Raw genomic sequence first — 22,750 nt, forward strand, 5'->3', positions numbered from 1 at the left:
TATAGCTGATTCACTTTGTTATAAAGCAGAAACTAACACATGATTGTAAAGCAATTATTGTCTAATAAAGATGTTAAAAAAAAAAAAACCAAGCTAGGTAGCTTTGAAATATATGGGTTCTTTCAATATATCTCTATAATTCACATAAAATTAAAAAACTAATTAGACCAGAATTTTAAAATTACCTAAACCAGAATAAAATTTAACCAGATTTAAAAGCCAGGCAGGCACTTGATATCTGTAAAAGCTATTGAAAAGAATAAACACAAAAGGATTGAAGTAAGAAATCAACAGCAGCAGCAAGTAGTTTTGGAAAAACAGACTGACAGGTTTCTAAAATATTATTGGTGTTGAGGGAGGTCTATTTTCGTGTGATAACTATTTTTGTTCAATATCACGGACTTTCAATTTATAGCAAAACCAATACATTAAATTCAGCTGCCTACTTCACAAATACAAATCTATTTTAAATATCATAGTCACATTTATGTAAACATCTGGGAGAATTCAACACAGTATTTCTGCCATTTGGCAGTCCTAACACTTTAATGGACATAATTATTTCTTAGCCATCTCATTCTTGCTATATTTTTTGACAATGTGAAAACCAATGGTATAAAAATTAACTCCAGTAAGACAAATGATTAAATCAAACCTTGTTATTTAAATCTATGTATTCCCAACCACTTTCTCTTAAAACCAATTCTCAATCAAATTCAAGAAAATATGGCAATACATTTTAGAGCATGAAAAAAGTTTGAGCATGATAAGGGAACCAAGTTGTAAAACATAGTTGCAAAAGATTACAAAAATGCTATCTTGAACATCTTACTGGTATCAATTGCACAAACTCTCTCATGGAACATATGTCATTTGGAATAAAGAGGAAGGAACAGCATTTTTAACACCAACTTCATTTAAGAAATTGGATACCAGATAATCCCATCTTCAGTAGTTAAGATTCTTTAGTTAAAATATTTTATCATTTGCTCTAGTTACCAAAATGAATCCTGAAGAATAGAAGCTGTACAATGGAAAATCAATTACCTTATTTTAACAGACATTAAACTAGGAAGGGCCTGTGTAGTAAGCATCCTATGTTATCTCATTCAAAGTATCTGCTAACAACAGCAGGAAAAAGGGTTGTATGCTTACCAATGAATTTCTGAGGCATTGAGCTTTTTCGCTTTGCCACATTGCTTGCTAATCTGTCCAGAACGAGAGCTCTTTCACTTCCCATCTCTGCTTTGATGTGTCTCGCCTCCACACTTGCTGGTTTGGAAAAATGAAAAAAGAAGAGGGAAAAGAACACGTTGATAAATGGAGAGAAAAAGAAATAAACTGGAAGGAAAAGTGTCAGAGGTCTGATGCAAACTCTGTTGTTACCTGTTATTACTGCTCAGATTCTTGCCTGGGGTACCTGCTGTGGTCAGTGAAGCCAACACCAGGGCACATTCAAATCTTGCAGTCTTATGCCGACATGGGAAAGCCCGACCCATCCCCAACCAGTACCTTCATTAGCAAGAGGAAGTATTAAATAAACAGCCTGGACGTGGTTGGTTGCAAAAAGATAGATAGATGGAGATCTTCTAACCCCCGATCAGCCTTCTTTCTGATTCTGAGTAACTGCATGTGACACCTGCAGACTGATATAATTCTTCTTAACAACTTTGAAAAAAAAAAAAGGACGGTGCCCCAGATTTACTGCTATGTTTATGTTAATAGCACTTTTGAAAATAGATACACTTACCCAGACAGCAAGAAATCTACTCAGTGATTTGTGTATTGAAATTCTGAGTGGTTTTTTCTTTTTCTTTTTCTTTTTTTTCCAGCATGCTCCTTTCAGTTCCTATCTTTTAAATTATATTTTTCTGGTCTCTGCATTATCTGTTTCATATGCTCTTCACATTTCAAAACTGTCTCAGTTAAAATTTCCCTGAGCAACACTTCTGTCTTGAAATTAAAGAACAATTTGTATAATGCATCTTTATTATATTTCTAATGAAAAATGTGAATAGAAACTGCCTAAGAATATGGTCCAATTGTCAATCCACAAATAGACCTTTAAGTGGTATAGGTCTGTTGTTCTCAGACCTGCCTGAACATTAGAATCACCTGAAGAGCATAGAAGACACACATGCCCAGGACCCCCTTCAGATCAATTAAATCAGGATCTCTGGTGTAGGGGCCTAGGCAACAGCATTTTTAAAGCTCTCCAGATGATTTTTAAGATGCAGAAAGAATTGAGAACCACTAGAAGAATATATAAATAGTGCCAACATTGAATCAACTAAATAGTAAATTGGAATAAATATAGTACAATTTAGCCTGGTACAGCAGGCAATACCCAATAAGAGTTTATGTCTGAAGTTCAAAGAGATACCAGCTGCTCTAAATACAAGGCTTTAAATGTTAACACATGATGCTAGCCAAAGCTAGGGATGAGTAAACTTTTTCTGTAAAGGGTCAGATAGATAGTAAGTATCTTAAACTTTGTGGGACACGTACAGTCTCTGTTCCATATTCTTTGGTTCTTCCTTGACCTTTAAAAATGTAAAAACCCCTGTGCACAAATAGGCCGCTGGCTACATTTGGCCTGAGGGTCATAGTTTTGCTCACCCTTGCCCTAAGCAAACATGTTGTGACGCTACAAACATTTCCCTCTGTTTTATCATAAGCATTTCAGGGTGTCCAAGCTAAAATGAAGTATCTGTACATTCCTAATGTCTCTAAGGAAGAAGAAATTGAAATCAGCTTAAGTGACTAGAGTAAAAAGCAAGTGATGATTTTTACAGAATGGATTTTTTTTCCCCCAAATACATACACAGATTTAGGAATTGTCAGTGCTCATTCTGTAGCTGAAGAGTTTGCTGTGTGAGAGATTCTAATATACAGAAATAATGTCACAAGTTCCATGGTCTCTCAGATATTCAGTATCATAAATTGACATGCCCAGAGAGAAGAAGACTGGCCATCTCTGCAGTAAATGAAGGACAAAGAAAGACTTCAAGGAAGGGACTTCCCTGATGGCACACTGGTTAAGAATCCACCTGCCAATGCAGGGGACACGGGTTCGAGCCCTGGTCCAGGAAGATCCCACATGCTGTGGAGCAAGTAAGCCCGTGCGCCAACTACTGAGCCTGCGCTCTAGAGCCCAGAAGCCACAACTACTGAGCCCACGTGCCACAACTACTGAAGCCCGTGCGCCTAGAGCCCGTGCTCCGCAACAAGAGAAGCCACCACAATGAGAAGCCACCGCAATGAGAAGCCCGCGCACTGCAAGGAAGAGTAGCCCCCACTAGCCACAACTAGAGAAAGCTCATGAGCAGCAACGAAGACCCAACGCAGCCAAAAATAAATAAATAAATAAATAAATAGATAGATAGATAGATAGATAGATAGAAAGAAAGACCTCAAGGGCAAGACTGTCAAGTATGGCCAGGGTGAGAGACCAAAGCCAAATCAGAAAGAGAGAATTCAAAGTATTAAATATTTTTCATTTTATTACTGGCATGGTTTTGGTTCTGTTTTTTTAAAACTCCTTGCCAGTCATTACACAATAAATTATAAAGCTCAGGGTTTTAAAAATTCAAGAATAATGGCTCCAAAAATGAATAAGAGAAGAGAATGATGCCAATGACCATATTTACTAGACTTTGTGAGTTTCTTATCAAAAGTAATTCTATGCTCTAAAGAAATAAATCCCAGCCTCCAGTTTAAGCTATAACAACACTATTTGTGTAAATGAAAACAATAAGGGTCCGAATAAGGGAACTGGGCAGCTTTGGGGCTAGTGGTAAAGCACTGCGACTTTAGCTGACCGATTGTTGTAAATAACGGGCACTTTAGTGACAGAACACTGCTGTTGAGTGAAGTGGGTTAAATTCTGTCCAGCACAGGGATAGGTTTAAATGACCAAACAGGAAACTATTATACATATTATTTCCTTTCACACAAACCACCACCAGATGTGGCACTACCCAGAGCCCCAAGAGCAGAGAGATGAAAGACAAAGGTCTGGGATTTGAAATAAGTTCCTGAGGCTGTTAGGAGGCTTTTTCTTAGAAGCATCAGAGAGGCAGCTAAGTTTGTGCTTTGACTAGGAAAATTCATTCTGGTTCCAGCAACTCTGAGAGGATTAAAGCCAGGTAAGGTCCTCCCCCACCCCCATGCCTGCCCCATGTATTTATTATCAAAAAAGATTTATAGTAAAACAAGAATGAAAAACAGTACTTTGGGAATTTTTTACTTTATCCCCATTTTACCACTACTCTTATTTAGTCTTTTAGTTACTCCTCTAACGGCCCCATCATTACCCAGAGATCTGTCTGTCACTCCCAGTACTTACCGCAAGCGTTATGCTGCCAGTTTAGTTTTTCCATTTGGCTCTCAGCATCTCCCTACGTTTTACCAAAGTCACCATCAATTACCACAACCATCTTTCTGAGGACACATACTCTATATACTCTATATTTGGAAGGAGGCTAAAGCGGGGATACACTGACCTAAATAACACAATGGGGGCATGTCACTAAATGGCAACCTTCAGAGATAACATCATCTTTTATCCCTGGTTACTCACCAAGCTTGTCATGACAGTCATTTCTAGGTAAATCTTACTCTGGAAATCAGTGACCAAATGCCTGACATTTAAAAAGATAAAATTCTGGAGTGTTTACGGAGAGACTGATAATTTGAGGCAAGGGTGGAGACTTTCCCATATTCCACAACTCTGGTTGGATTGAAAGGAATCCTCTGAAACTACTAATCTAGAGGGCTGCCATCTACCCACACCCACCTACAGGGTCATTCACTCAAAATATCAGCTCCAAGATCCCAATCCTCACTGTACATGTGAACACACTCTAGAGATTAAGTTCATCTTTACTGAGTTAACTGTGTTTTCTAATTGGCAAGTTAGGCAAAGGCTAAAGTTTCAACTGACTATGGTATACTCTCATTTTCTTTCCCAAACTCTCAGTCTTGTGCCTTGCAGTTGTTGGACAGCTGCTGTACTAAACGAACACCCTTTAAAACACAAAGAAAGGGCTTCCCTGGTGGCGCAGTGGTTGAGAATCTGCCTGCTAATGCAGGGGACACGGGTTCGAGCCCTGGTCCGGGAAGATCCCACATGCCGCGGAGCAGCTGGGCCCGTGAGCCACAATTACTGAGCCTGCGCATCTGGAGCCTGTGCTCCGCAACAAGAGAAGCCGTGACAGTGAGAGGCCCGTGCATCGCGATGAAGAGTGGCCCCCACTTGCCGCAACTGGAGAAAGCCCTCGCACAGAAACGAAGACCCAGCACAGCCATATATAAATAAATAAATAAAAATAAATAATTAAAAAAAACACAAACAAACACAAAGAAATGCTTTGGAGTCAAGCCAATCTCTTTGGGATTACAAGGAGTTTAGGCAGGACACTGAAAGGGGGAAAAGAAAAAAGAGGACTTGGCGTTTGGTCCTCTGCTTCAACTTTAAGACCCAACTGTCTATTTATACAAATAGTCTAGACTTGTTATCTTGCCACATCACATCTCAGAATGTAAGTGGAGGGAAACAAGTTTGGCAAGATAGTAAGGGAACAAGATAATGGGTTTAAATGACGAAATAGGAAATCCGTTCCTGGGTGGTGTTTGGCAGTTTAGTGTTGCAAGGGGTGGGTGTGGGGAATATGGGACGGTGGCAAGGGACAATTTGCACACTTGGTTCATGAGTGAGCATAGTGGGAGGAGGACTATAATTCGGGGTCAATTCCCCTTCATGTTACTTGCCTACTGGTATATAGTGGATATACCCATTTTCATTAGCAAAATGATTTTAATGACATGTTGAAAAAATAAATAATAAAACTCATACGAAGTCAAAATTACAGAATAAGTTACTACCTTTAATCTCTGCAAAAATGTTAATAGTTTGTCTGGGTTTTAGTTAACTGTTTGCATGGTGCAATTTCTATTTCAAAGTGATTGCAGATTTAACTGTATAATTCGTTGTGTTTTTGTTTTTGTTCAAAATCCTTCATTAGATCTTGAAGTGTTAAATGGATCTCAAATAAGAGGCATTTCTTCCTGTCTCTTCTATGGTGTGGTCAGTCAGTAACTGATGGAGAGTGGAACAAAGGGGTGTTATTATGCAATAAGAATTGTCTAACAAGAGACTGCTATCAAAGAGCAAGGCAGGTTCTAACAAAAAAGTTACATAAAACTGTTGCCTTTTTGAGCAAGTAGAATGAATACTACTTGTTGAGTTAGTATTGATTTTCTAATAATCTGTTGGGAAAATAGACGTTTAAAACATTTTAAGCCTTTTCTTTGGACTGCTATTTGGTAAAAATATAAATTTATTCTGAAACTCTCATGCTTGTATTATCTCAACCGCAACAGTGAGAATGAAGATAAAAGGTTTTGACTCCTAGATTCATAAATAAATATAATTATTCAATTAGTTTAAAAATCTTGTTATTACTAGAACTCATTGTCATACAAAAATATGTCCCACTCCAAGTATTCATAATTTGTGTGAAATGAGGCTAAATGAATCTCTATACCAGCTGTTAGTCCCTTTCTGGAATAAGGATCAAGCTAATGAGAAAATGAAATCTGTGATTGTCTATATTCATTCTTCTTTTCATGTATACTCCATTAAGACAGAATTAGAGTATCTTGATGATGTCTGGTATAGAAACTTGGACTGAAGTGACACTATCACATGTATCTCTATTAGACCTTTATATTAACAGATCAAGTACCCGGTCCCTTGTTGGACCGTGAATACTTTAAGGGTAGGGGCTTAACCTTCACTCATCTTTATAAACAGCTCTGACACACAGCCTGGCACGTGAGAATCCAACGCATGCTATCTGAACAAAAGAAAATGATTAGCAAGGCCAGAAGTCCTGTTGCCCAACACGACCTTCTTTTGCAGATCGGTCTCCAGTCCAAGGCCTTTTCATTTGTTCTGCTTCCGTAAAGGCCTGCTTCCTGACTGGGGCAGGTTTGTCCCAAGGCTTGGCTCTCACTCTAGGCTGCACTTCAATTTACAATAAGCCCTTGATGCATAAGTGCCACATCCACAGTGCAGCATCATCACTTTAAAAGCTAGGGATGGGGCTTCCCTGGTGGCGCAGTGGTTAAGAATCCGCCTGCCAATGCAGGGGACACGGGTTCGAGCCCTGGTCCGGGAAGATCCCACATGCCGTGGAGCAACTAAGCCCATGTGCCACAACTACTGAGCCTGTGCTCTAGAGCCTGTGAGCCACAACTACTAAGCCCACATGCCACAACTACTGAAGGCTGCACACCTAGAGCCCGTGCTCTGCAACAGGAGAAGCCACCGCAATGAGAAGCCCACGCACCGCAACAAGAAGTGGTCCCCACTCGCTGCAACTAGAGAAAGCCCGGGCACAGCAACGAAGACCCAATGCAGCCAAAAACAAATAAATAAAATTAATAAATTTAAAAATAAATAAATAAAATAAAAGCTAGGGAGGTACCACTGGTGACATTATATTGGTCAGGCTCAAAATGGAACACTATGTCCAGACTGGGACTCCCAATTTTAAGAAGGAAACAGAAATGGAAACCACGTAGGGAGCTGTGGCAATAATTAAAGGATTGGCTTGTGTTTGAGTAAACATTCTTTATATTTTGGATTTCAGGAAAAATCATGAGAATTATTTGAAATATCAAAGATAGACAGGACATGCAGTATTTATTATATTTGATTAAGCTGTGACTTTATACATTTTCTCACCTGAAACCACCATAACAACATATTTGTTTTTTAAAAAAATCCAAAGTTGCTGACTTAGTTAACCCTTTATTTTTTTGCTGAGACTTAAAGTGTGTTGCATGGATCCATCAAACCAGCCTATGAAATGCAAATTAACTCAACCTCTGTATTTCAGTATTTCCTGAATCACCTTATACCACTGAAGATAGTGAAAACATTTCTTTTGATACTTTTCTAATATGAAATTCCTAAAAAAGGTCATGGGGATGGGAAGTAAGGTGGTAACCTTACTTCAAAATCAGTAATTTTGAACTTACTGTTCATAGAGGATATTTTACTCAATTTTTTCCCCTACTTCCAGGACAATCAAGACATATATGCATACGTATGTGCCTATTAGTATGTGTGTTACTCTACTTTTGCTAACTAGATAATACATAACCTTTAAAATATATATAGCTAATTAAGCCATTTTTCCAAAAGTGGGAAAAAACCCAAATGTCCATTAACTGATAAATGGATAGATAAAATGCAATGAATCCATATAATGGAATATTATTCAGCCATAAAAAGGAATAAAGTACTACCATGTGGATGAACCCTGAAAACATTATGCTGAGTGAAAGAAGGCAGACATAAAAGACTACACATTATATGATTCTATTCACATGACATGTTCAGAATAGGCAAATCCACAGAGACAGAAAGTAGATTAATGGTTGCCGGGGGCTGGAGAGAGGGGGAACAGGAGTGACTGCTAATAGGTACAGGGCTTATTTTGGGAGTGACAAAAATGTTATGAAATTAGAGTGGTGATGGTTGCATAACTTTGTGAATATGTTAAAACCTACTGAATTGTACGCTTTAAAAGGGTGAGTTAAATGGTATGTGAATTATGTCCCAATATGTCTTTGAAAATAAAAAAAAATAGCTAATCATGAAAACAACAAAAGTTCTAGTGATTTTTAAGTAAGTCACTGAATTTTTGATGAGTCTCAATATCCTCACCTCTAAAATGAACAGGTGATAGGGAGGGGGGGAGGGAGGCACAAGACAGAGGGGATATGGGGATATATGTATACATATAGCTGATTCACTTTGTTATACAGCAGAAATTAACACAACATAGTAAAGCAATTATACTCCAATAAAGATGTCAAAAAATAAAATAAAATAAAATGAACAGGTGGGATTAGATGCTCTCTTTAATCCTTCTTGCTTTAAATATCAATGATTCTATTTGGAATATAATAGATTTTCATAACTTGAGAATTTCTCACAGTAAGAGCTTTGTCTATTGTCTGAAACATGGAACGTCAAGTAAAGATGCCCAGGTATTGCCTGACTAACCTTAAGCATGTTGCTTTAAGACGTCAAAACCCAAGTTTTAGGTGCCTTTTTTTTTTTTTTAAGAGTAAACATTTCTTTTTAGAAATAAGGAGGAAATCCAACTCCTTGATAAAACTAAAGATGCCATCAGGATAAAAAGCAGAAGCAGTGCAAACCAACAGAATTCAGTTGGCCAGCTCCTAACGCCATAAAATAGGCTTTATCTAAAACAAAAGTTTCCTCTCACTCAAAACGGGTACAGTTAAACTACTCATGATTTGCACTCCATTTTTCCTGAGTTTCATATTATTTCTGTCACTTTTTGGTAATCTTTCTGTTTTAGAAAGTTCAAACTATTCAATTGCAACTACTGCTGTCAAACACCAAATCCCACGAGGATTTCTACCTACTCTAAATAAGCAACTGGTTCAAGTAAACAAATAAAAATATCAGGCAATCCAAGCTGCAGAACCAGGCTGATGGTCAACTATATGGGTCAAAGGACAACTGCAGAGATGTGACACAAAAAAGTTTCAGGTTATTTCAACTCAAGAATGAAAGGAAATAAAACCACAACTGATACATGGAAAGACATCCAGTGTTTCAACCAATTGTCACTAGGCACGTAATTCAAAACACTGAATAAAATATGAAATTCCCAGAACCAAATACAAGCATCACAATAAATCATATGAGTTGACAAGTACATGATTTGAGGGCCTTGTGCAAAGAAAATCCTTTTGGTTTTAATGGACTCTGCCCTAGCCACCCCTCACACTGCCTCTACCCTCAATCTTTACCATTTCAGTTAATGGCAACTGCATTCTTCATCACATCCCACATCAATCTGTTAAGAAATCCTGTTGGTTCTATCTTTAAACTATACTGTATAGAGTTAAAACACTTTGTACCACCTCTACCATTACCAAGACACAATTTTCTCTTGCTTGAATTATTGCAATGGCCTTCTAACTGGACTCCCCAATTTCTAATCTTGCCCCAAATACAACCTATTCTCAGTAGCAAGTAGAGTGATTTTTTTTTCAAATGAGAAGTCCAATCATGTCACCTCTCTGTTCAAAATCTTCTGAAGATTTTTAATTTCACTCAGAGAAAAAGCCAAGTCAGTTACAATGGCCTACAAGGCCTGATAAGATCTGGTTTCCTATTTCCTCTCTGGCCTTGTGTCCCATTACTCACTCTGTTCCAGCCACAAAGGGCTAACTATACTTCTTCAAATTCAAGCCCCAGGGCCTTTGCACTTGCTATTTCCAAGTTATCTGCAGGGCTCTCTCCTCATGCTTTTAAGTCTGTTAAAATGTCAGCTCCTTGATGTTTTTCCTGATTTACCATCAGCCCCCAGTACCTGCTTTATTTTTCTCAATAGCAATTACTACCTTCTACTGTGTAAGGTACTTATTCTCTTTGTTTCTAGTCTGTCTTTCCCTATGAAAATATGAACTCCAGGAGGGCAGGATTTTTTGTATTTTTGTCTACTATTGTATCCTACCACCTAGAACAGCAGATGCTCACTAAATATGTGCAGAACGGGTGTTGCATGAACTCACCAGTCTCAGCCAGGTCAGTGCTCTGAAGAAATGTACGGCAGCGCTCCTTGTGCTCCTCAAGGGAACTTCTCTGCTTGTAACTCCTTCCGCAAAACTCACATTTATAGGGTTTCTCAACTATAAGGAGAGCACAAGGGGTACTCAGTGACCCTCAGGGGTTATAGAACAAATGGTGTATTGGGGCCCTGTGAAAGCTGTCCACTAGGAATGAGACTGCTGAGAGAAGCCAGAGTATTTGGATACTTGTGCACTTACAATTACTTTTAAATTTAGTAAACTGAAATAAGGTTATGGCCTACAATTGACTATCAAGTTAGAGTATTCTTTGAAAGGATAGGGTCCTTTCAGAAATGAAAGGATTTGGATTTAATGACTATCATGGAGCATAGTGTTTTGGCTCCCGATCCAATCTTGTTTCTTCAGGAAAAAAATAAAAATAGGAACTTTTTATTTTTCAAGGAGGTCAGTGTGGTTTAAGAATGAAGTAGGAAGAGATCCCATATTCTGTGACATCCAGCTGGCTGTAAGTAAAGAATGCTGCAGTTTGTGGGAGTTAGCCATTCAGTCTTTTCAGAGCATTGACATATTTTGATAAATGTAGCTTGTCCTTGCTCAGTGGCTATAGCAAAGTCTGGGCTCAATCAATAAACACTGACCTAACCAACTGAGGATAGTTTTTGTTTTCTTTTTTTAAATTTATTTATTTATTTATTTTTGGCTGTGTTGCGTCTTCATTGCTGTGCATGGGCTTTCTCTAATTGCGGTGAGCGGGGGCTACTCTTTGTTGTGGTGCGCGGGCTTCTCATTGTGGTGGCTTCTCTTGTTGCGGAGCACAGGCTCTATGCAAGCGGGCTTCAGCAGTTGCAGCACGTGGGCTCAGCAGTTGTGGCTCACGGGCTCTAGAGCACAGGCTCAGTAGTTGTGGCGCATGGGCTTAGTTGCTCCGCGGCATGTGGGATCTTCCTGGACCAGGGCTCAAACCCGTGTTCCCTGCATTGGCAGGCGGATTCTCAACCACTGTGCCACCAGGGAAGCCCCTGAGGATAGTTTTGAATAATAGAAATAAGAAGGAATTGCAAAAATGACTTCATCTTAACTTCTAAGATAAAGCAAAAGTTTCCTCAAAAGTTCATCCATACAATTCAGGCCACCTTTAACCTCCTAACTCCTCCAAATGAGTTATTTTTTAAATTATGTAAGTAATAACTTCAATTCTGTGTGCGGGGCTAGCCTTTCTGACTTGTCGATAAAATGTACCCCATGAATTTTTCAGTTTTAGGGACTGAGATTTTTTAATTTTCTAATCCTCCTCGGTTTAAAACAGAGCCTTTGGGACTTAAAGCACTAAAAGATCCTTATGGAATCCCAAGTTAAAATAAATGCAGCTCTGTTAGGGCTAAGAATGTTAAGTTTCTGCATAAATTGGGGTCCTCTAGAATCTGTCTTAAAAATGACTATTATTGTTGGATCTTACTTGGAAAAAGCAACAGAAAAGAACTACTCTAATTTTTTGGACCAAACTCAGTCGTAATTCATTACTTTGAACAATGAGCTGTAAAAGAAACCCTTCTTTTGCCATTTATGATCTCTCATGGTGGGTTTCGTTGGGGCTGATTTGTTTAATCCTTAGTCTCTGAATTGTGACTAGTTGCGGGTTTGGGGCTGGGTTTTAGTCAAAGCAGAATGTGGATTGACATAAAAACAAAGCTTTTTTTTTCTTCAATTAAAATTTTGTCAGATAACATCAAGAACATGAGGTCCCAAATTTGAAAATAAACTCAGTTTTATTTTTCTAGGAGGGAACTTCTAAATGTTGAAAAAAAATGTATCTTCCGTGGTTAAAATAAGGAGCGAAAACATCAAGACAGAACATTGCTTTTTATGAATTCTTACTGCTGCTCATCTTTTAGAGATTAAAAATAAATAGGCTGATGAAGAAGAAAGTTGGGTTTAAGAAATTTAGCTCATATATACCTAAAACTAACACTATGTTATATTGTCAATTATATCTCAAGGCAAAAAAAAAGAAATTTAGACCAGAATGGCCCAAACTCCCCAATTTAGCCCAGACTAGCCAAAACTAACCCCCAACAATGAGTCATATCCAGTTTACAGTTTTACATAATTTACAAACAGTACATCATTTGCTTTATCCAGACTTTTGAATGAAAAGTATGTGTGTATATTTTTAGGAAAATAATCTTTTAATAAAGTTTACCATAAAAATACTGATGGCTATAATTTTTTTTGCAAAAATTAAAAAAGCATTTTTATAGGGCAGGCTTTTCCTGTCTGACTGTGATGTTCTCTAGGGGTGCAAAGATGGTACGGAGATGATCAACCCCATTGAGCCAGACGGAGAGCAATTAATGCCTTAATGGAAGTGTAATTAGCCCTAGAGGTCTCTGCTGTTGTAACCCTTCAGAACCGGAGTGACAGATTAAAACCTCCATACTTAACTCTTTCTAGTTTCCGCAATGGGCACTGAGGAACACACATTTACTAGATATGGAATGCTCATTGCTCTCACTTACCAGAATGTGTCCTAAGATGACCTGTGAGTGCATCTCTTCTCTGGCATGCGTAGTTGCAGAGGTGACACTTAAAAGGTTTTTCCCCTGTGTGCAGTTTAATGTGGCGGAGGAGGTTACCTTTCTGAGTAAAAGATGCCCCACACTGATTACACTGGAATGGGCGTTCACCTTTAAAAAGGACAAAAAAGAGATTTCTGATCACCCAGCAAGTGGCGAAACATATGCACAGATTAGATGCCTATGGCAAAAGCTCATTTTTTAGATAGTTTCTGTTCATATTGGGATCAGATGGGAGCTGTATTTCAAGGCAAGCCTAAGACTTACTTATGGAATCTTCCCTCCAGAAGAGAAAAAGCACTCACCTGGCAAGGCTACTTGAGGTATCTTGTCTTGGATCAGAGCAAAAAAATAAGAGTAGCTTTAGAAGTGCTTTCTAGATTTAAGTTTTTACATTACTTAGCATTCCTTTTGAATGTAATCTCAATCTGTAAAAAGAGTCACAGACTGAAGTCTTAATAAGGTATAGAGAGCCAGAAATGTTTTTTTTCTTTAATTCAAGAAATGCTTTTTAAAGTCGTCATATCCCATGTCAGATGAAATCTATTGGGCTCAGTGGGAGTGTTATGTTTGTATGCATTTCTATTGACTGCCTTTTTGTTGTCTGAAAATAAATTTTTTTTAATTGTTAATAAAAGCTATGTCCTTTCATCTACCAAATTTGAACCCAATACAATAAGGAGATCTGCTTTTTTAAAAGTTATGCAAAAATATATGAAAGACGCTTAAAAAGCATAGCACACAATTTAACTCCCACTTACTAACTGAAGAAAAATATGTGGCTGACCTAGAACACTGTGCTCTCTACAGTCTTCTTTTATTCATAGCATTTGCACTATGTTTGCCAAATGCACCATGAAGCAGGAATAAAAATCACTGGGTAGATGGAAATACAGAGAGGGAGAGATACATCAGAATTATAGGAAAAATCAATGAAAGTAATCAAAAGTAAGTCCTAAATTCCACCACTTCTTTTCTCACGTGGTTGAATTAGGACAGTTTTCAGAACAATGGATAAAGGAGACTATTTACCAGTATGGCTCCGCTTATGAACCATTAAGACGTTGAAGCTAATGCAGGATAATCCACACACATCGCAGTTCATCTTGCCACTGGTTGGCCTGCTACTATCATACGAGACAACGTGTCTCTCCAGCTTAATGTTTTCATATTCATTATATTCTCTTGAATAGCTGTAAGGAATTTCAGGCTCTTCTGCATTTCCCAAGGGTTCTGGCTTTAAAACATTCTCATCCCCTTCACTGTATTCATCTTTCACTTTCATTGAATCATCTGCAGGGAGGAAAATGCAAGAAATGAACAATGATTGTTTTTGGAGCTATCAAAGCAGCTCAAAGAGCAGAGACCCACAACTGACAATTAAATACCAAATGAAGCTAACAATATTGTACATCCACAAAACAAGAAAATACCATTAGGATGATCACTCATTATTTGAATTCAGAACCATAGTCAGGGGAAAACACAGACACGTGCACGCGCATGCGCACACGCGCGTGCACGCACACAAAGAGATGACAGCGTTTTAGGCCATCCAGAAAATTAGAGATAATAGATTTTAGCTATGACTGTTCAAAGCGACTATGAAAAAGACATTTTGAGCAATTCTTCTCCAGTACCGGGGAAGAAGAAAGGTTCTCAGATTTAGTACTTTTTTGGTGGCTGCAGTTACAAGGCAAGGTGATGTTCTCCTTGGTTTCAAGAAGAAAATGCTGTTTTAATTCTTCAATTGCATCCAATTTATGCTACTAAGACTGAGAGTTGAATAGTTAACATGTTTTTCTCTGATTTTAAGCCATGCTTTGCCTCTTCCCCTTCCATGTATACGAACTGCTAAAATGAGTCTTATCTCTCTATCTCTCTTGGAACCGATAAAGAGAGAACACTGAATATAGAGGAAGCTGGCAGTACTAGTGAAATAGTGTTGAGAAAGATAAAAGGAGAAGTAATCCTTTAACATAACCTTCTAAGGAGTCATTTTCATTGACACAGGTAAATGAAGCTCAACCTAAGCAAGGGGAAGGGCACCTATACCCAAGTTAGGGAGGATTAAACTCGAGGTCCTAGAATTGTAGGACTGGATAGGAGAGGTGGGGCTGGCCAAAGTGAGTTGGCTGATCAGGTTCTATCTCAAAAAGTGTTGCAACACTCTTAAGCTGAAGAACATAAGAAATGAAGAAGGTAAATTTATGTACTGATACTAAGAAAACCTAAATATTTGCCTGATATAATAACAATAAATATTTACAGGGGATTTTTTCGTATATATAAAATGCTGCATAAATGCTTACTTTAAAAAAAAATTCATTCTTAGAAACTGGAAATTGTAATGCTCCATGAGGAATCACAAATCAATGGAATTTCAGGGCTGGAAGGGAATTTAGAGATCATGTAATCCAACCCTTGTCTTTCAAGTAAGGAAATCCAGGATCAGAGACGTTTTTGGTGAGTAGTCCAAAGTTACGCAGCCAGTTAATAGCAGATTAACTGTGATTAGAACACTGAACTTGGATTTGCCCTCACACTCGGACACATAAAGTCTAATTTGCTCCTTACAATCATATTCCACACTCCCTCATCAATGGTGTAGACTTTAAAAACCAAAACACGCTGAAGAAAAGATATTTTAAAAAACGACATCCCTTCCAAACAACACCAGTAAGTGCAGCTCCTGTTGCCACACAGGAGGAAGTATAACTGCAGCTGTGCCTGGCTTGCTACCTTCCACTCAAGTTTCAATTTTCACTTCTATCAAGGTTACCTTTCATCTATATTAACTGTGTTTGCTTAATAGAGCAAGACAGGGCCTAACCACCAACAGAGGAGCCATCGCTGCAACACTGTTCCACTGCTTCTCACCACGGTTCATGGTTCACAATCTTTCACTCTGTGATTAGAAGAAATGTAGGGCTGCAGGAAACATCCAACGTGTTTCAAATTTGCCCATCCTATGCATCTGGATTATACATGAATTGATATCCGTTTTCTACGGGAAACGGATGAGAAGGGAATGGAGAGAGATTCATTCCCTTCTTTCTCTGGACATATCTTGCCTGCTTTCAGATGGAATTTGTTTTCTTAAGTGGTTTTTGCTTTTTAAATTTTTTTTTTTTTTTGAAGAGAAGGATGCACCTGAGGCTTGTACCCTCCTCCTTTCCTCCATCACTCCAGCTGCGGGTGATATCCCACCAAAGCTTGAATGCTCTTTAGTTTGCATGTAGGCGTTTAAAAGAAACTCAACGGAAAACTTCAGCTACTGAGAACCAAAAACAGCATATAGAAAGGGCCAGCAGAGAAGGATCCTTTTCATTTTCGTTGTAAATGTTAATATGAACAGACTCAGGCCATTCTGTGGTCAGTGACAATTAAAAACTAGTAAGATCAATGTTTCCGGTCTTTCTGAAAACACAAGACATGAGAGGGTTGCTCCTTCTCTCAGGATTTTGGCTTTAATGGGCTTGACCTAGAACTCAATACTACCCCGACCTGGCTCAAAACAAATTCTTGGCTTTTGTCATTTAGGACTTAGCCATAGAACAAGGAAGACAGTATTTGAGACCCAGGGCTCTAAGGGAACGCATACAGACACATGGACAGGGCATTAAGGAAGTCCCCTTGGACTTAGTGGACCAAAAGAGCTCCTGGTATAGTTATTGGTTTGCCCTTGGAGTCCTACCAGTTTTAGATAAAAGACCTGGATGTCCTCTCTGCATGGTTACTGGGGATCAACAATTCATTATGGTTTACCATGTGAAAATAAACAGAGCTGAATATTAGAATACATTAGTATCTAAGATACAAAAGGGATTCCTGAGAGATTATTGGGCTGAGCACCCAGTCTCCAAATATAGTCCACCAAAACTACCAGAAACGACACTTGTCTGCTCTAAGGACTAAGAGATTCATTCCCTTCCTTGGGAGGAAAATTTATTGGAGCAGAGGAAAGGTGGGGGCATTCTACTTAGTATCCCTTGAAAACATTAATAAACATATCTACAATCAAACTTGTCATCTTTGAACCCAAAATTGCTGCTAACTTATGATGTCTTTATAGTCACACATGGCATCTTCCTTCTTCCATTCTCCAGGTCTTGAAACTGGAATCCTTTTCTGTCCAATCTCCACATCAAGTCAGTCTCCAAGTCCTATAGATTCTATGTCCTCAGGTTCTCTAGATGCCAACTCCTCTTTTCTATTCCCTTTGCAATTTAGTTTAGCCTCTCATCCCATCATACCTAAACTCATCCTCTCTCAACATTCCTTTCTAGATAGATTTCATACAAAAGTAATCTGTGCTTACTGTCTCTACGATCTCAAAACTGATATAAAATTCCCTGTAATCTGGCTTCTGCCTCCATAATTCACTGAATCTGCTCCCTTGAAGATCATCAATAAACTCCTGATTCTTAAATCTAATGGCCTTTTGTGTGCCATTCTCCCCAACATCTCTGTAGCCCTTGATACTGTTGACCTCCACTGCTTGTTCTTCTGTATTCCTACTTCTTCAATGAAACTGTACCTTCTTTCCTCACCTTTCTGATTGCTTCTTTCTAGCTCTTCCCCCTGCTCTGCCTCCCAAATACTGTCCTTAACCCCCTTTTTCTTTCTTCTACACCCCCTCCCCTATGGCAATTTCATCCACTCTTAAGGCTTCAACTAGCATTTTACATGATTAATCACCAAATATGTATCTCCAGGTGTAATCTCTCTCCCCTTCTTCAGTCCTCTGTTCCCAAAGGCCTCCTAGGTATCTTCATAGTTATTCAGGTTAGAATCTTTACAGTCATCTTTCCTTCCTCTTGTTTGCACCCCAGGTTTAATCACCCATTGGTTTTATTTTTGTACCCTCTCTCCAATCTGCTTCTCCTCCCCACTATTTTACACACTCATTATCCCAAATCTCAGACCCTGATTGCTCTCCCATTGTGGTAGCCTCTACATTGTTCTCCCTGTCTCCTTTCTCTTTCCTTGCCAGCTCACGCTATACTCTGCCACCAGATGGTTCTTGTAAACTATAGCTCTGGTCATATCATGACCTTGTCCAAATTCTCCAATATTCTCTGCTGCCAACAAAATAAAATCCAAACTCAGAAACAAAGAATTTAAAAGACCTTTCAATATCTGACCCCAACAATTTTTGTAATGTTGATTCTGAATACTCAGATATCTTTAACCAAACTAAACAACTTTTGAGTATCCTTCCTTTTATTATTTCCATTGCCCAAAAGGTCTTTCCCCAACATTACCACAGGTCCAAACCCTACACATCTTTTAAGGCAAAACTAATATGCCATTTCCCCCTACTATGCCTTCCCTGATCCCCCCGGCTGCAAAATAATCTGTTCCTTTGTTCTCTGTGTTACTTGTAAACTCACCTCATCTCCCATATGGACATGTAAGCTATCTGAGGTCAGAAGCTACACAGGTTTGTTTTTTGTTTTTGTTTTTTGTTTTGTTTTTAACTCAGTTTCCCCTATGACACTGCTTCACCTGTATCTGTAAGACGAGAGGTTGTGGGGTTTTAAAATAGAAATTTTGGGGGTCCCAAAATTGGGGGTGTGGGGGCTGGAAACATGCATTAAAAATGTTTTCTACTCAAAATGGATTAAAGACCTAAATGTAAGGCCAGACACTATAAAACTCTTAGAGGAAAACATAGGCAGAACACTCTATGACATAAATCACAGCAAGATCCTTTTTGACCCACCTCCTAGAGAAATGGAAATAAAAACAAAAACGAACAAACGGGACCTAATGAAACTTAGAAGCTTTTGCACAGCAAAGGAAACCATAAAGAAGACAAAAAGACAACCCTCAGAATGGGAGAAAATATTTGCAAATGAAGCAACTGACAAAGGATTAATCTCCAAAATTTACAAGCAGCTCATGCAGCTCAATATCAAAAAAACAAACAATTAAAAAATGGGCAGAAGACTTAAATAGACATTTCTCCAAAGAAGATATACAGACTGCCAACAAACACATGAAAGGATGCTCAACATCACTAATCATTAGAGAAATGCAAACCAAAACTACAATAAGGTATCACCTCACACCAGTCAGAATGGCCACCATCAAAAAATCTACAAACAATAAATGCTGGAGAGGGTGTGGAGAAAAGGGAACCCTCTTGCACTGTTGGTGGGAATGTAAATTGATACAGCCACTATGGCGAACAGTATGGAGGTTCCTTAAAAAACTAAAAATAGAACTACCATATGACCCAGCAATCCCACTACTGGGCATATACCCTGAGAAAACCATAATTCAAAAAGAGTCATGTACCACAACGTTCATTGCAGCTCTATTTACAATAGCCAGGACATGGAAGAAACCTAAGTGTCCATCGACAGATGGATGGATAAAGATGTGGCACATATATACAATGGAATATTACTCAGCCATAAAAAGAAACGAAATTGAGTTATTTGTAGTGAGGTGGATGGACCTAGAGTCTGTCATACAGAGTGAAGTAAGTCAGAAAGATAAAGAGAAAAACAAATACCGTATGCTAACACATGTATATGGAATCTACAAAAAAAAAAAAAAAGGTTCTGAAGAACCTAGGGGCAGGACAGGAATAAAGACGCAGACATAGAGAATGGACTTGAGGACACGGGGAGGGGGAAGGGTAAGCTGGGACGAAGTGAAAGAGTGGCACGGACTTATATATACTACCAAATGTAAAACAGATAGCTAGTGGGAAGCAGCCGCATAGCACAGGGAGATCAGCTTGGTGCTTTGTGACCACCTAGAGGGGTGGGATAGGGAGGGTGGGAGGGAGAAGCTAGAGGGAGGAGATATGGGGATATATGTATATGTATAGCTGATTCACTTTGTTATAAAGCAGAAACTAACACACCATTGTAAAGCAATTATACTCCAATAAAGATGTTAAAAAATATATATATGTTTTCTAGGCAAATCTTATGCATGAGAACCGCTGCTCTAGAATCTGACACAGTGCTCTGCATAAAGTACATACACAATAAATACTTAATACATGAATATACCACTACATTAACTTCCTAACTGGTCCACGGTATATGTGACCTCTCTTTTAGATTATATCCTATTGCCAGATTAATCATCCTGTAGTACTAAAACTCTTATTCAGAAACTTTCAAGGATTTCATTTTGTTTACAGAATAAAGTCCAGACTCCTTAGTGAGACATTCAAGGACCTGTCTAGAACCTGCCCCAAGCCGACCTGATCATCTCATTTCTCACTAGACTCCTTGAATCATCCTTCTCTCTAGACTAGAACCTTGCTACTCAAAGTGAGGTCCTTGAATCAGCAGTTCCAGCATCCCCCGGGAGCTTGTTAGGAATGCAGACTCTCAGGCCTCACCCTAGACTTACTGGATCAGATTTTGCATTTCAACAAATCCTCAAGGATTCTTATACACATTAAAGTTTGAGAAGCACAGCAGCCATCTCACTAACTGCAGTTTTCCAAACCTCTTCTCCAGTCTTTCCTTTACCTAAAATGCCCTTCCCCACATCAACATTCTATTCAAACTTCCAGATGCTGTTTAAATGCCATTTCTTCCATGAAGTCTTCCTAGATACCTTTTAGACTAGCAAAAAATTCTCCTGTTTCTGTCTTCATAAAACATTACATGTAAAACCAATAATATTGTTCCGCAGATTTACATTATACATTCAGAGATGTTTATCTTCATTTTTCCTCGATTTTTCAGTTGTCAGTGACTGGCAACACCTGAACTGTTAATAAAGGCAGAAAGTCTTAAAGATCTGGGAAGAAATACTTGAATATACTTGAGGAGAGGCCCCCACAGCATCCTGAAGTCTTCTGTACAGTGAACAGACCTTTTGTAATGTGAATAATCTCCCATTTCAGTTTTGTAAATTCCAGTCTCTTATTATATATATTAGGTTTCTTAGACACATGGCTTAAATTGCCACTTAAAAGACTATCAAGAATCTTCATAGGCACTAGCGATATTTTATTTCTTAAGCCAGGTGGTGGGTCCATGGATGCTTGTTTTGTTATTATTCTTTATACATGTAATTATATTTGCCTTTTTTATGTATGATATACTTCATAATAAAAAATGTTAAAGGCTTCCTGAGTAAATTTTTTATAACTGAGCTTGTGGAGAAAAGAACATACCAAACCACAAATTGCTGATAAAGGTAATTGCTAAACATTCCCAGAGGGGGGAAAAAGATGTCTAAATTGAATCTAACCCATAGAAAATTAGATTAAGCTGAACTTCTTTCTAAAGGAGCTACTCTGGGGTACAATTGCTCCCATCTTTGTCTATGTTCTGGAGGCCTCTTAGGAAGATGACACACACTAACACACACACACACCCCAGAGAGAATTTTGTAGGCTGAAAAGAACAAAGGCTTGGCTCACCGGGGCTGAGGCACATGGTCTCATTTCCTGGGGTGATGGTTATCACATGAAAGGTTTGCACTCCAGAGTAGACATTTTTGGTTTCACCTGAGACATTGCAAAAACAATGGGTCTTGGAAAGGATCCAATAGCTAAATCCTTCAGGGGCAATAGCAGTCTCAGCCAACTGTGCCTCAGTTTGTTTTACAGGCACATAAAATGCTCAGTTGGAGAGAAGAACCTACCAAAGATGGCAGACAGAACAGGCAACTTGGGTGTCTCGGATAACATGTTTTTAGTATGAACTTCCCAGTGTAAAAAGCAGGTTCTGAATTTCCACTCTGAACTACGAGATCTCAGAATCCAATTTAAATCGGGACAAAGTCTGGAGTAATAGCTTCAAGTTTGCCAAAGATACTGTGAGAAGGGACAAAACCAGATAGCGACTGTTAGACAGGGAAGACACAAAAGGGTGATGTTGTTTAAGTGTTTTACAAGGATTGGGGGTCATAACCATGAAATCCTCAGCACATGCAAAAGTCAACTGGATAACAAAGAAGCTTAATCATCTTAATGTGGCATTTTAATGATGCCACTGATTTGCTATGCCAATTCAGAGATAATGAGGCCCTAATGCTACAGATGTTCAGCCAGGCTAAAAGAAAGGGTGGGGGAATGGGCTTTTCTAGCATGTCATTTTCTAACTAACCAATTAAACAAATTGTGAAAGCATCTAAATAGTTTACCAGGTTTTGACAGCTGTTAATAGGATTTAGAAGCTTGAAGCACTAAAGAGCAAAATGGGAGATATATGTATTGTAGGTATTTAGTCTACAGAGTTTGTTGCTATCACCCAATATAGCACAGACAGATTAACTAGAACAGTTTTCCTTATAAAATTAATGTCTGTACTCCTTTCCCACAATGGCTTCTTTGTATTATGAACAAGAACACTGAAATTATGGGTCATTTTCATTTTCTAATTTACATTTTTCTTTGTAAAGTGAGAAGGGAGAAAAACCAACGATATTTTGAGAACTAAAGAATATGAAGTTTTAGTATTTTCTAATCAGTAAAATTATAAAGCTTCAATGAAAACAAAACTTTTGGTCATTGATTTATAGTATCCATTATGTTTTCATTT

At 38.4% G+C, this 22,750-nt stretch overlaps 1 protein-coding gene across 1 annotated transcript in view; it reads right to left on the minus strand.

Moving 5' to 3' along the window:
• The window catches only part of IKZF3 (IKAROS family zinc finger 3), a 79,830-nt gene that overhangs the window by 9,383 nt on the left and 47,697 nt on the right, over positions 1-22,750 (minus strand). The window contains exons 4-7 of the mRNA XM_059907505.1: positions 14,253-14,513; positions 13,164-13,331; positions 10,630-10,746; positions 1,156-1,272 (exon numbers count right to left, since the gene is read on the minus strand). Of these exons, the coding sequence (XP_059763488.1) occupies positions 1,156-1,272; positions 10,630-10,746; positions 13,164-13,331; positions 14,253-14,513 (663 nt within the window). The remainder of the gene's footprint in view (positions 1-1,155; positions 1,273-10,629; positions 10,747-13,163; positions 13,332-14,252; positions 14,514-22,750) is intronic.

This window comes from Balaenoptera ricei, chromosome 20 (assembly GCF_028023285.1).
Source record: "Balaenoptera ricei isolate mBalRic1 chromosome 20, mBalRic1.hap2, whole genome shotgun sequence".
Taxonomy (NCBI): domain Eukaryota; kingdom Metazoa; phylum Chordata; class Mammalia; order Artiodactyla; family Balaenopteridae; genus Balaenoptera; species Balaenoptera ricei.